Here is a 12,721-nt window from a genome sequence, read left to right on the forward strand (position 1 = left end):
GGGGCGAAGAAGGATAAGAGTTGACTTGATAGAGGTTTTATAGGATGATGAGATGCATAGATAGAGTGATGGTCAGAGACTTTTTCTGAGGGCAGAAATGACTTCTGAGGGGGCATAATTTTAAGGTTATTGGAAGAAGGTATAGGGAGATGTCAGAAGTAGGCTGTTTGTACAGAGAGTAGTGGACATGTGGAATGCTATGCCAGCAGTGGTAGTGGAATCAGATACTTCTGAGACTTTTAAGCGTCTCTTGGATAGGCACATAGAGGATAGTGAAATGTAGGGTATGCAGGGTAGATTGATCTTAGTAGGATAATAGATCGGCATAACATCGTGTGCCGAAGGGCCTGTACTGTGCAGTACTGTTCTGTGTTCTGTGTTATCTCTGATCCACTGATAGGATGTTTCTGCACGTCACTGGTATACTTGTAACTATTGTCGTCATGCTGCAGCAAGAATACTTCTGCACTCAGAATACACATCTAGTTTGCAGACTGATTAAAAGTGCACCTCTAGCAGGTTCACTTGCTATCGCAGCCCTAACTCATTGTGAACCTACTTGGGGGATACCTTGCATTTCCTTGCTTTGGATTTTTAAACTTTGCCCCCTTAACCAGAGATACCATGCTCTTAGGACTGCTCTACTGCCTTGCCATTTAGCACCAATGCAAGGCTAGGATGTTTGTCATTTTTCTCAGTAGACCTCCATCAAGACAAATGAGATGGCTTTCATGTGGGAGGTCCAGGAACAGCAAGTCAAGGTCTTGGACACAGACAGCACTGAGTCAGAATGCTCTCCACACAAGGGATGAGAAGCTGAAAGTTGAGCGTCCCTCTACTATTATGTCTCTGGTGCCCTATTGTGGGCTTCTTACCTCCTGGATTGAGACAGAGGGAGATATTAAGGCAGTTCACATTATGTTGTAAATCAGCAGGTTGGAAGGTATCCAAGTACAGAGGGCAATGCAGTGTTTATAGGGTGGGTGTGACAACAAGTGAGGAGAGATGTTGAAGGAAGTAATGAGGGAGGAAGAGCATGATCCTTGGTGGGAGGTGGATATAGTAGCATGGATATGAAGTGTGAAATGTTGGATAGAAGATACTGCCTTCGACTGACAGATTTGAGAAGGCCATTGACCTTCCTTTATTGATATGTGTTCCTCCAGCCAACTGATACTGTACTAACTCGAGAGACAACCCAAACCAGGCTGGCATGATCTGATAGCATGGCTTCTTCTGGTTCAGGAGACAGATGATGTTCCACCTGTGTACTATACCTCCTGGCAGGGTGCCGAATATCCCTTGTCTGCTATGTCCATTGCAAATGTCAGGAACTGTACCGGCATATCTGGACTAATGGTGCTTGACTGTTGTGCAGGACCTTTTAATGTTGGAGCCAGGGGTTCAGTCTGTTACTAGGAACAACATGTAATAACATGGTCCTGAAATTGGACAGGTGAGAAGACGTAGAATGTAGAACAGAGAACAGTACAGGCCCTTTGCCCAACCATGTTGTGCCGACCTATTACCCTACTCTAAGATCAAACTACCTTGCATACCCTACATTATACTATCATTCATGCACCTACGTGAGAGTTGCTTAAAAATCTCTAAAGTATCTGATTCTACTACCACTACCAGCAGTGCATTCCACATGCCGACCACTCTCTGTGTAAAGAGCCTACCACTATCATTTTCCCTATACTTTCCTCCAAACCCCTTATTATTATTCTCCCTCATAATAATCATTTCGACCCTGGGCAAAAGTCTTTGGCTATCCACTCTATCTATGCCATTGGGATGGGTGATATGGTTAATGAGGGGAGTTTGGCAAGATACTGGGTGAGAAAACTAAGTAGGTCTTATGGTGAAAAACCCTCCAAAGAACCCAGTGAAACTTGCACCTAGCCAAAAAATAAGATTCAGGCCTATGTAGGGTCAGACTGACATGACATCCACCAGAGTATATACAGTTCAAAAGGAGTTGCCTTGGGTGTTCTAATATTGACTCCGGACCCCTTGATGCGCGTCAAACATGGTCAAAGAACCACCAGTAGGATAGTGGTAGGATTATGGCATAGTGGTAGTGTCCTATACGGTGGGACTAGAAGGCCCAGGTTCAATTCCCACCTGGCCCAGAGGTATGTAATGACATCTCTGAACATTTAGAAAAATTGGTTAAGTTTAACAAAAAATACTGATGGTATTCTATGTGGGGCATTTCAGTCTTTTTCACTAAGACATTCTAGGTCTTCTCACTTGTCCAATTCCAGAGCCATCTTGTTAGATTAGATTCCCTACAGTGTGGAAACGGGCCCTTTGGCCCAACAAGTCCACACTGCCCCTTGGAGCATCCCGCCCAGACCCATCCCCCTATAACCCACACACCCCTGAACACTATGGGCAATTTAGCATGGCCAGTGCACCTAGCTTGCACATCTTTGGATTGTGGGTGGAAACCGGAGCAAACCCATGCAGACACGGGGAGAATGTGCAAACTCCACACAGACAGTTGCCTGAGTTTGGAATTGAACCTGGGTCCCTGGTGCTTGGAGGCTGCAGTGCTAACCACTGAGTCACTGTGCCGCCCTAATGCGTTGTCCCCAGTATATCATGGAATAGATCGACTTAGTAGCATTACTGCTGGCTAAGCCCTAAAGGACATAGCCTCTAGATTGGGCCTGTGACAAGTGCTGAGGGGACTAACAAGATGAAAAAAATCTATTTAACGTTGTCCTCACCAGTCTACCTTGTTGCAGATGCATCTGTCTGTGACATCACTGATAAGAATGCGTAGTGGTCATTCTTGTGAGCAGGAAGAATCATCTTCTCATTTTAGGAAACCATCTTTTGTGTTGAGAGACTAACACTGTGCTAAATGGGCCTGGGACTGACTTTGAACAGACCTCGAGCAACTCATCAAGGCTCTATGGACCACCAACAGCAAGACAATTGTGTTCAAAGATTGTCTGAAATCTGATGGCCTTTACTACATCCTATGCTGTCACCCTCAAGTCCCCAGAGATAAACCTATGTTCAATGAATATTTCAGAAGGGAATGCCAGGAGCAGCACTGAGAATATCTGTACCTAAATGTGAAGTGTCAGCCTGGTTAAGCTACAACACAGGACTGCTTGCTTAACAGCAGAAGCTGCAATAGCTTTGACTAAGAGATTCCACAGCTAATAGGTCAGATAAAAGCTCTATAGTCTTAAGACGTCCAGTTGAAATTGTGGTAAATAATTCAACGTCTAATAAATGGGAGATTAGGCTCCACAAATATCCCCATCCTTGATGGGGAATCCAGCATATGGGCGCGAAAGAAAAGTCTGAAGATTTTGCATCTGTCTTCAACCAGAAGTGCTGAGTAGATGATCCATCTCAGTCTCTTCCTGAAGTTCCTAACATCTCAAATGCCAGTCTTCAACCAATTCCGTTCACACAGTAATATCACGAAACAGGTGACCAAACTGGATACAGCAAAGACCCTACAATATTCTGACATTAGTACTGAACACTTATGTGCCAGAACTAGCTGTTCTGCTAGTCAAATTGGTCGTGCAGACTCAATAGTGGTATTGTTAAAATATTACCTAGATATGTCCTGTGTTCTAAAACAAGGATGCATTCAACCTCACACAATGGGCTCAGTGATTCTATGATAGGACAGGAATTGAATTCACCTACAAAGCATGAATTTGATAGGTATCTCAGATTCTAAGATACTTGCCCCATCAACTTCACTCATGGTCCTTGTTGTTGTAGACTAAGGCAGTGAAACCTACAAGATCAAAGACTGAAAGCAACTGGTTTGTTGTGAACCTTTCAAGCCAGAGTCTAGCCCTTAAACTTTGGTTTTCATCAACTTCAAAGAACTGTCCAAACTACCAATTATTTATGATAATTCTGTAACAGCTACAAGATGTCAATTAACAACTGAGTCGGGAGAGCTTGTGGAGTTTTCCTGCTGCTGATTTACATGCTGGCATAAGTGAGCGTAAGGGTGTGTAAAATGCGACTGGAGTGAAATCAGTGTTTCACTTGCGCAGCATCACAATCTGCCAACCCTACACCCTTCTTACAAATCCCCCAAGGTCTTTATCAAGTTGTTCATGGGATGCCAATTTTGCTGGCTCAACCTAGTTCTATTTGCCGAGGAGAAAATAGCAATTTAGAGAGCAGTTCTCTTTCTTTAATCTCACTGAGAGACAGTGTGCCTAAATGATAGTGTTCACCGAAAGAATGTTCACTGAAATCTATCAACTTTAGCAGGGACCCTTCCAGATTTAGACTGGGGTAAAGGTAACATTTCCTTTAAATTTGAAGATGACTACAACTGTGCATTCCTTTATATCTGATCCATCCAGGCTAGGGCGGACAAGGGAATCGGAGTTCATTATTCTTTGTTGTAGAAGGAAAATGATTGGCTCACTCTAGGCAAAGAGAGCCAAATAGATTGCCTTCCAGCTTTCCCTTAAGCAGCAGACCCTCCCCATGATGCAGGAATTGTTGACTGCATATTTTGTTTTGCGTACACCACATCTAAGTTCAAAGATGTTGCGCAATTACAAAAGATTCCATTCCTTCAGTATACAGCTGGTCTGTGCTATGCTCAGTGCATGATGCAGGTCACTATCTGCTTTGCTAGTGTGCTGTACTATTTGTATTTGAGCCACCAGAAGGTGGCACAGTGGTCAGCACTGTTGCCACACAGCACTAGGGACCTGGGTTCAATTCCAGCCTTGCGCAACTGTCTGCGTGGAGTTTGCACATTCTCCTTGTGTCTACGTGTGTTTCCTCCAGGTGCTCCAGTTTCCTCCCACAGTCGAAAGATGTGCAGGGTAGGAGGTTTGGCCATGCTAAATTGCCCATAGTGTTCAGGGAGGTGTAGATTAGGTGGGTTATAGGGTGATGGGTCTGGGTGGGATAATCCAAGGTTCAGTGTGGACTTGTTGGGCCAAAGGGCCCGTTTCCACACTGTAGGGATTCTGATTCTGATAAGAACCCACACAGTGGCTATGAGGTTAGTGAATACCTGCTTACCATTTATCTTAACCCACACAGGTGGGCAATATGCTATTAGGAACTGCAATGCTCGTTAAAGGCACCTCAAAATAAGCATCCAAACAGACTTTCCAATTTTATAAACAAAAGTCAGCTTAGCTCTTTAGTCTCAACTTCTGTGTCTTTTTAATTCACATGTAGAAATCGGGCATTCCTGGCTGGCCAGCATTTATTGCCGGTCCTTAGCTGCCCTTGAATTGAGTGGCTTACTAAGCCATTTCAGATGACAGTTGAGAGTCAACCACATTGCTGTGGGTTGGAGTCACATGTAGGCTAGACCAGATGAGGATGGCAGATTTCATTTCCTGAAGGACAATAGTGAGCCAGATTTATTTTTGACAATCAACAATGATTTCATAGTCATCAATAGATTCTTCATAGCAGATTGTTTAAAAGTAAAATTCCACTATCTGCCATGGCAGGATACATACTTGGGTGCCAGAAGATTGGCTGAGTTTCTGTGTTAATTATCTGACGATAATCCCTTAACAAGGCCATCACCTCCCAAAGGGGAAGTTTTGTGTTCCTGTATAATAACTGCAGGTCAAACATTTATGTCTTTTAATGGGCATGGTGACAGATGGTTTTCCAGGATGACTTCTAGTAGCTGTACCCTTTGAAGGCCATCTAATAGCAATATCACCTTGCCTGAATAGCATTAGTATGGGTCATCTTGACTGAAGGAAAGCAAGGGTGGTTGTGTTGGGAAGATGACTGACATAAAAGCAGTCAGCAGATTTGTCCTCTGTGAAACTACTGTCATTCCCTCAGGGTGACAGCCTGCAAGTCCTAGTAAGGTTCTGAAGGAAACATTAGACCCTCTGAAAACTCCATAGGATGGCCATATCTGCAAGTGTGATGGCGGCAGTCTGAGCTTCTAACTCCAGTATTGAGATTTTTTGTTGTTTTATCTTGTGCTGTATTGAAACACACCAAGCAACAAACCCTTGGTTGGTTTTTGGTTTAGGCATAACTTCAATGTTGGAAAGATTAAGCTTCAAATTGTGCAAATTATGTGCTAGGTTGATGCTGGATTTGTCTATGATTCTTGGTGTTTTCTGGCAAGATCTCAATCACACTGGATATTTCTTCACATTGCCTATTAAATTCTGGAGTCGCAGTTTTACAGCACAGAGAGAGGGCCTGTTGGCCAATTATGTCTGTGCTGGCCATCAAATGCCTTTCTCATCTCATCCCATTTTCCTGCCCTTGGCTGACAGCCTTCATGCTACGGCATTTCAAGTAATCATCTAAATACTACTTCAATGTCATAATGGTTCCTGCCTAGATAACAATTTTAGTCAGTGAGTTCTCGACACCGTTGCTCACTGGATGGAAAAAATTCTTCCGTTATTCCCCTGTAGATCTCGTGTCCTTTTCATCTTAAATGTATGTTCCTGTTAATTAATCTCTCTTCTGAGTGGAAATGTTCCTTCCTATCTATTCTACAAGTGTCCCTCATTATTTTGTACATCTTGATTAGGTAGCCTTCTCTTCTGTAAGGAGAACAACCTTTTGAGTTTTTCTTCATTGTTGCAACCCTGGCGAATCTCCGCTGTAATGCAACCACGTCTTCCTTAGAGTGCATGCTGTACTGTAGAAGTGGTTTTTCAAACACCTTATATGGTTCCATCAAAATTTCCCTGCTGTTGTACTCAATGCCTTGACTAATAAAGGCAAATATCTAATATGCTATCTAAACCATTTTATGTACCAGTTCTGTTCCCTTCAAGGATCTGAGATGTGTATACCAAGGTCTCTGTTATCATCCGTACTTCATGCCCTACCACTTATCATCTACATCCTTGCTTTGTTAATCGTCTCAAAATGCATCAGCTCACACTTTCCCCTATTAAATTTCATTTGTCATCCCACCAGCGTGTTTATATTTATATTGCCCTGTCGTCTAAGGATTTCCTTTTCACTATTGACCACACCACCCATTTTTGTGTTGTCTGTGAACTTCAAGCCTCCTACATTTATGCTTAGGCCATTACTATACACTGCAAATAGCAAGGAATCCAGTAGTGAACACTGCGGGTGCCATTAGATGTAAGCTTCCACTCACCAAAGCAATGTGATTTTTCATCGTCTGCCTCAAGCCACTGAGCCTGATTTTGAATCCAATTTACCAAATTGTCCTGTTTCCTGTGGGCATTTACCTCTTCACCAATTTCTGATGCGAGACCCTATCAAGTCTTATCAAACTGTAAATCGACAGCATCCACTGCATTACCCTTATTGACAATCCAAGTCACCACCTTGAAAAACTTGCTCGCATGACCACCCTGTGACGAAGCCGTGTTGACTACTTTGACAGTCGTTGCCTGTCTTTGTGGAGATTAAGTTTGTCCCTCAGTTTTTACCAATAACATTCCTACCACTTTTTCTTGCTGGCTTACAATTCCTGATTTATTCCTATCACCATTCATGAATAGTGATATGATATTAGCTGTCCTGTATTCCTCTGGTACCCTTCCTGAAGTCAGGAACAATTTGAAAATTAATGTCAGATTTACTACAATCTCCTCCTTTGCCTCCAATAGCTCCCTGGGATGCATCTCATCTGGGCATATACAATCCCGTACGTTCCACAATATCTGGGGTTCTCTGGATTTTTTTAGTCTTACTCTTCACTTATTTACAGGAATATGTTGGCCCTACACTCTCTATTTCAAGTTTGAAAAATTTCCGCTGCTTTGATGTAAATAGTTTGATGTAAATGTAAACAGGTAACTCCTGTAAGTAAAGTAATTCAAAATGTTTGCTTACATTGGTTTCCTGTATGCTTCTCCATGGAGTTCTTCTTCTGAGAGCTCTGTATGAGAACTTCCATACTTCCCCTTTCCTGGATGTGAGAAACTTATTCTCTGAATCTCACCATCTGCAATTCCTGCCTTTACAGTACCCTCAGGTGTGTGAGCTGATGGTTCCCTGTATGAAATTGAAATGGTGTTCCGCCCTCATTACTCTCTCCTTGTACTTATGTATGCTGACTTTCAACTTTAACTTATACAGTAAGGGGAAAATGCAATACCAGGAAGAGGATTGAGTGGAAGCATACCTTCATTATTGTTTTCAGTCATACTGCTAGCCACTGCCTAAGGCATGGCCATTGAAATTAAGGTGAATATAGTTCCCTCCAAAGGGGTAAAAATTAACTGCATTTCCTGACCCCTACTAATTAGTTTCTGCTACTTCTGGTTTCGTGCTACCTGCACGTGAGAGAGACATGTCTGGAACTGTTTTGTAATGAGTGACTTGGTTAAATAGTTGGTAATATTTGCACATAATGTGGTTGTGAAGCCTCCAGCAGGGCTGTTTTGTGAGGGTGATGTGAGGCTATGAATGCTCTAGAAATATCAATACTGCTAGAAATTGAAGAAGGAAGTATGGTGCATTGAGCAATGAGGAAGGATAGTGCTGTGACATAACATCTGAAGAGACATCTGATTTTCATTATTCATGGGTCTTCAAACTTATTTGGCACTACAACTCCTCCAGGTTGCTATTATTGCAGAGATTGGCATAGCTGCTTGATCTGACTGCAGTTTCTTCCATTGCTGCATTGGAGAACCTTTGAACATTTTGATCCATTCCTGTCTGTTTTCAAGGTAAACAGCCTTGTAAAATGACTTCAATGAATTGCTAATGCCATTGTGCACCTTTGTTTTAATTTTGAAGGCTTTAAGTAGTGCAAGTTAATCTGAATTTGTGCTAGCTTCCTGAATTATTTTACTTCTGATTAGGAGTTTGACCATTCAGCAGCAAAGATTAGCAAACATTCAGCTGACTAGTCAGCCTGAGTTTGCATTAGAAGTAATTATTACAGGTTTGTAATGCCCATATTTGAATGTTTTTAACTTTTCCCTTTATTAGATTTAAAATTGAGCTTAAAGTGCAATACAATGGAATTAAGTAATTACTTCCTCTGCAGGCAATAGAATCCAGAGACTCAATGGCCATGGCACTTTACTCACAATGTTTTACATGGATTATTAAAAGAATCAATTGTCGAATAAAAGGAAAGGAGGATTACAGATCTGTGGGTGTCCTTGATATATTTGGATTTGAGAATTTTGAGGTATAGTAAAAAGAACTTTATTTTTATTTATAATAGTGTCATGAAAATTGTTCTTCATCTTTTTTATTTGTTTCCCTTTGGCTTGATTTTATGCACTCCCATTTATTTCTTCTGTACTTTATATGCAATTTTTTTTACTCTATTTCTTGTTAATTTGCCCGTAATTACTATATTTGTCAACAGGTAAATCGGTTTGAACAATTCAACATAAATTATGCAAATGAAAAACTTCAGGAATATTTCAACAAACACATATTTTCTTTGGAAGAGCTGGAATATAACAGGTAAACATTGTATCAGTTGCGGCTCAGCAATAAATAATTACAGTTGAATTATGGTTAGGGTTTACTTTTTACTCACTGAGCACTTTAAACAGTGTGAGGCTATTTCTTGAAATAGTTACATACCCCTTGACATTTAGTGTGTTTGGTTGTCTCACAAGTTGAACATTGCACATAAAAATTACTTTCCATCTCATAACAATAACAGTATATCTATGTATTTCAGAATACTATTTGTCACAAGAAATTCTGAAATTGTTTCGTTCATGTCTATTTTCATTGCCTACATCGGGTATCATTAGTAATTTTCGCTCTAATGTATTCTGAACTTCTTTTATAAGATCTGATTTTGACTTACAGTTGAGTTGTTTCAAATTGAAATCTGCTGAGTTGTCTAAATGCTTTGCTCAATAAATTGGAGAGCAAGACTCAAAAACTGACAAAGGAAAACGTCATTCGCATTGCAAATTATAAATGTTCAGCCAAGGGAATACGTTTAAAAACTTTGTGCACCTATTAATATGAATATTTAATCAAGAATACTCAGTTCTTTAAGCAAACTGGAAACCTTGTGTATATGTGTTTATTTCATTGACCAAGAATTATTTCTCACCAGAGATGGACTGGTCTGGGAACACATTGATTGGATGGACAATGGAGAGTGTTTAGATCTCATTGAGAAGGTAATGTCTGTGTTTTATTCATGCCACTATAAGGGCCACTCGCTAGTGAGAGTAGGAATAGGAGGATAGAGCAGATGAACGCATGGCTGAGGAGCCGGGGAGAAGGATACACATTGTTGGATCATTGAATTCTCTTTGGGGTACAAGTGACCTATATAAGAAGGATAGGTTGCACCTGAATTGGCAGGGGACCAGTATTCTGGTGGGGAGATTTGCTAGAGCCACCTGGGAGGATTTAAATTAGTTGGTGGGGTGTGTCCAAGAGAGATGGTGAGAAAAGGGATTAGACCAAAGCTGGTGCAGTTGGGAAATGGAGAAAGTCAAATAATCATTGCAGCAGGAACAAAGCCAAGATTGACATAAGACTGACAAATTAAACTGTAATTATTTCAATGTGTGACGCCTGACATGTAAGTTAGATGAACGTGGGGCAGGGTTGAGAACATGAACCTGGGATACCATGTCTTATTACTAAGACGTTGCTCAAGGATGGACAGGACTGGTAGCTTAATGTTCCAGGGTATAGATGTGATAGGAAGGATTAAAAAGTCGGGTAAGAGAGGAGGGGGAGTGGTATTTTTGATTAGGGATAACATTACAGCTGTACTTAGAGAGGATCCTCCAGGGAGTACATCCAGTGAAGTTATTTGGGTGTAATTGAGAGAAAAAAAGGGATGATCACCTGATTGGGATTGTACTATAGACCCCACCCTCACCCCCAACCCCAAAGGTCAGCGGGAAATTGAGAAGCAAATTTGAAAGGAGATCTCAGTTATCTCTAAGAATAATAGGATCGTAGTGGTAGGGGATTTTAACTTTGCAAACAGACTGGGACTGCCATACTATTAAGGGATCAGATGGAGAGGAATTTGTGTGTACATGAAAATTTCGATTCTGAATGTGGATGTACTTTCTAGTGTAGGAGCAACACTTTGAACTTCTCTTGGAAGAAAAGGCAGAGCAAGTAATCGGGGTGTCAATGGGGCAAATGATCATATTCTACTCATTGTAAAATGGTTATGGAAAAGGATAGACCTATCTAAAAGTTAAAGTTCTAAATTGGAGGAAGGATAATTTTGAAGGTTTTGGGCAAGAACTTTCAAAAGTTGACCGGGGGACAGATATTCGCAGGTGAAGGAACAGCTGGGAAACAAAAAGAAAGCCCTTATTCTCCGGAATAAGGTGGGAGAACTTGCAGCATGGGTTGGTACCTGGCACTTCGATGTTGTGGGCATTTTGGAGACATGGATAGAGCAGAGACAGGAATGGTTGTTGCAGGTTCCGGGATTTAGATGTTTCAGTAAGAGCAGAGAAGACGGTAAGAGAGGGGGAGGTGTGGCATTGTTGGTCAAGGACAGTATTACAGTTGCAGAAAGGATGTTTGGGGACTTGTCAACTGAGGTAGTATTGGCTGAGGTTAGAAACAGGAAAGGAGAGGTCACCCTGTTGGGAGTTTTCTACAGGCCTCTGAATAGTCCCAGATACGTAGAGGAAAGGACAGCAAAGATGATTCTCGATAGGAGTGAGAGAGACAGGATAGTTGTCATGGGGGACTTCAACTTTCCAAATATTGACTGGGCACACTATAGTTCGAGTTCTATAGATGGGTCAGTTTTTGTCCAGTGTGTGCAGGAGGGCTTCCTGACACAGTATGTAGACAGGCCAACAAGGAGCGAAGCCACATTAGATTTGGTACTGGGTAATGAGCCTGGCCAGGTGTTAGATTTGGAAGTAGGTGAGCACTTTGGTGATAGCGATCACAATTCTGTTATGTTTACTTTAGTGATGGAAAGGGATAGGTGTATACAACTGGGCAAGAGCTATAGATGGGGGAAAGGTAATTATGATGAGATTAGGCAAGATTTAGGGAGCATAGGAATGGGGAAGGAAACTGCAGGGGATGGGCACATTAGAAATGTGGAGCTTATTCAAGGAAAAGCTCCTGTGTGTCCTAGATAAGTATGTACCTGTCGGGCAGGGAAGAAGCTGTAAAGCGTGGGAGCCGTGCTTTACGAAGGAAGTGAAATCTCTGGTCAAGAGGAAGAAGAGGGCTTATGTTAGGATGAGATGTGAAGGCTCAGTTAGGGCACTTGAGGGCTACAAGGTAGGCAGGAAAGACCTAAAGAGAGAGCTCAGAAGAGCCAGGTGGAAACATGAGAAGTTGCTGGCGGATAGGATCAGGGTAAACCCTAAAGCTTTATATAGGTATTTAAGGAATAAAAGAATGACGAGAGTAAGACTATGGCCAATCAAGGATAGTAGTGGTAAGTTGTGTGTGGAGTCAGAGGAGATAGGGGAAGCACTAAATTAATATTTTTCGACAGTATTCACTCTAGAAAACGACAATGTTGTCGAGGTGAATACTGAGATACAAGCGACTAGACGAGGTGGGATTGAGGTTCACAAGGAAGAGGTGTTAGAAATCCTACAGAGGGTGAAGATAGATAAGTCCGCTGGGCTGGATGGGATTTATCCTAGGATCCTCCAGGAAGCCAGGGAGGAGATTGCCAAGCCTTTGGCATTGATCTTTAACTCGTCGTTGTCGACAGGAATAGTGCCAGAAGACTGGAGGAGAGCAAATGTGGCTCCCCTGTTCAAGAAGGGGAGTA

The 12,721-nt window shown here is 41.9% G+C and overlaps 1 protein-coding gene across 1 annotated transcript in view; it reads left to right on the plus strand.

Annotated features, from left to right (window-relative positions):
- The window catches only part of myo10 (myosin X), a 457,994-nt gene that overhangs the window by 192,654 nt on the left and 252,619 nt on the right, over positions 1-12,721 (plus strand). Inside the window, exons 12-14 of the mRNA XM_059653796.1 lie at positions 9,002-9,148; positions 9,332-9,432; positions 10,046-10,112. Of these exons, the coding sequence (XP_059509779.1) occupies positions 9,002-9,148; positions 9,332-9,432; positions 10,046-10,112 (315 nt within the window). The remainder of the gene's footprint in view (positions 1-9,001; positions 9,149-9,331; positions 9,433-10,045; positions 10,113-12,721) is intronic.

This window comes from Stegostoma tigrinum, chromosome 2 (assembly GCF_030684315.1).
Source record: "Stegostoma tigrinum isolate sSteTig4 chromosome 2, sSteTig4.hap1, whole genome shotgun sequence".
NCBI lineage: Eukaryota > Metazoa > Chordata > Chondrichthyes > Orectolobiformes > Stegostomatidae > Stegostoma > Stegostoma tigrinum.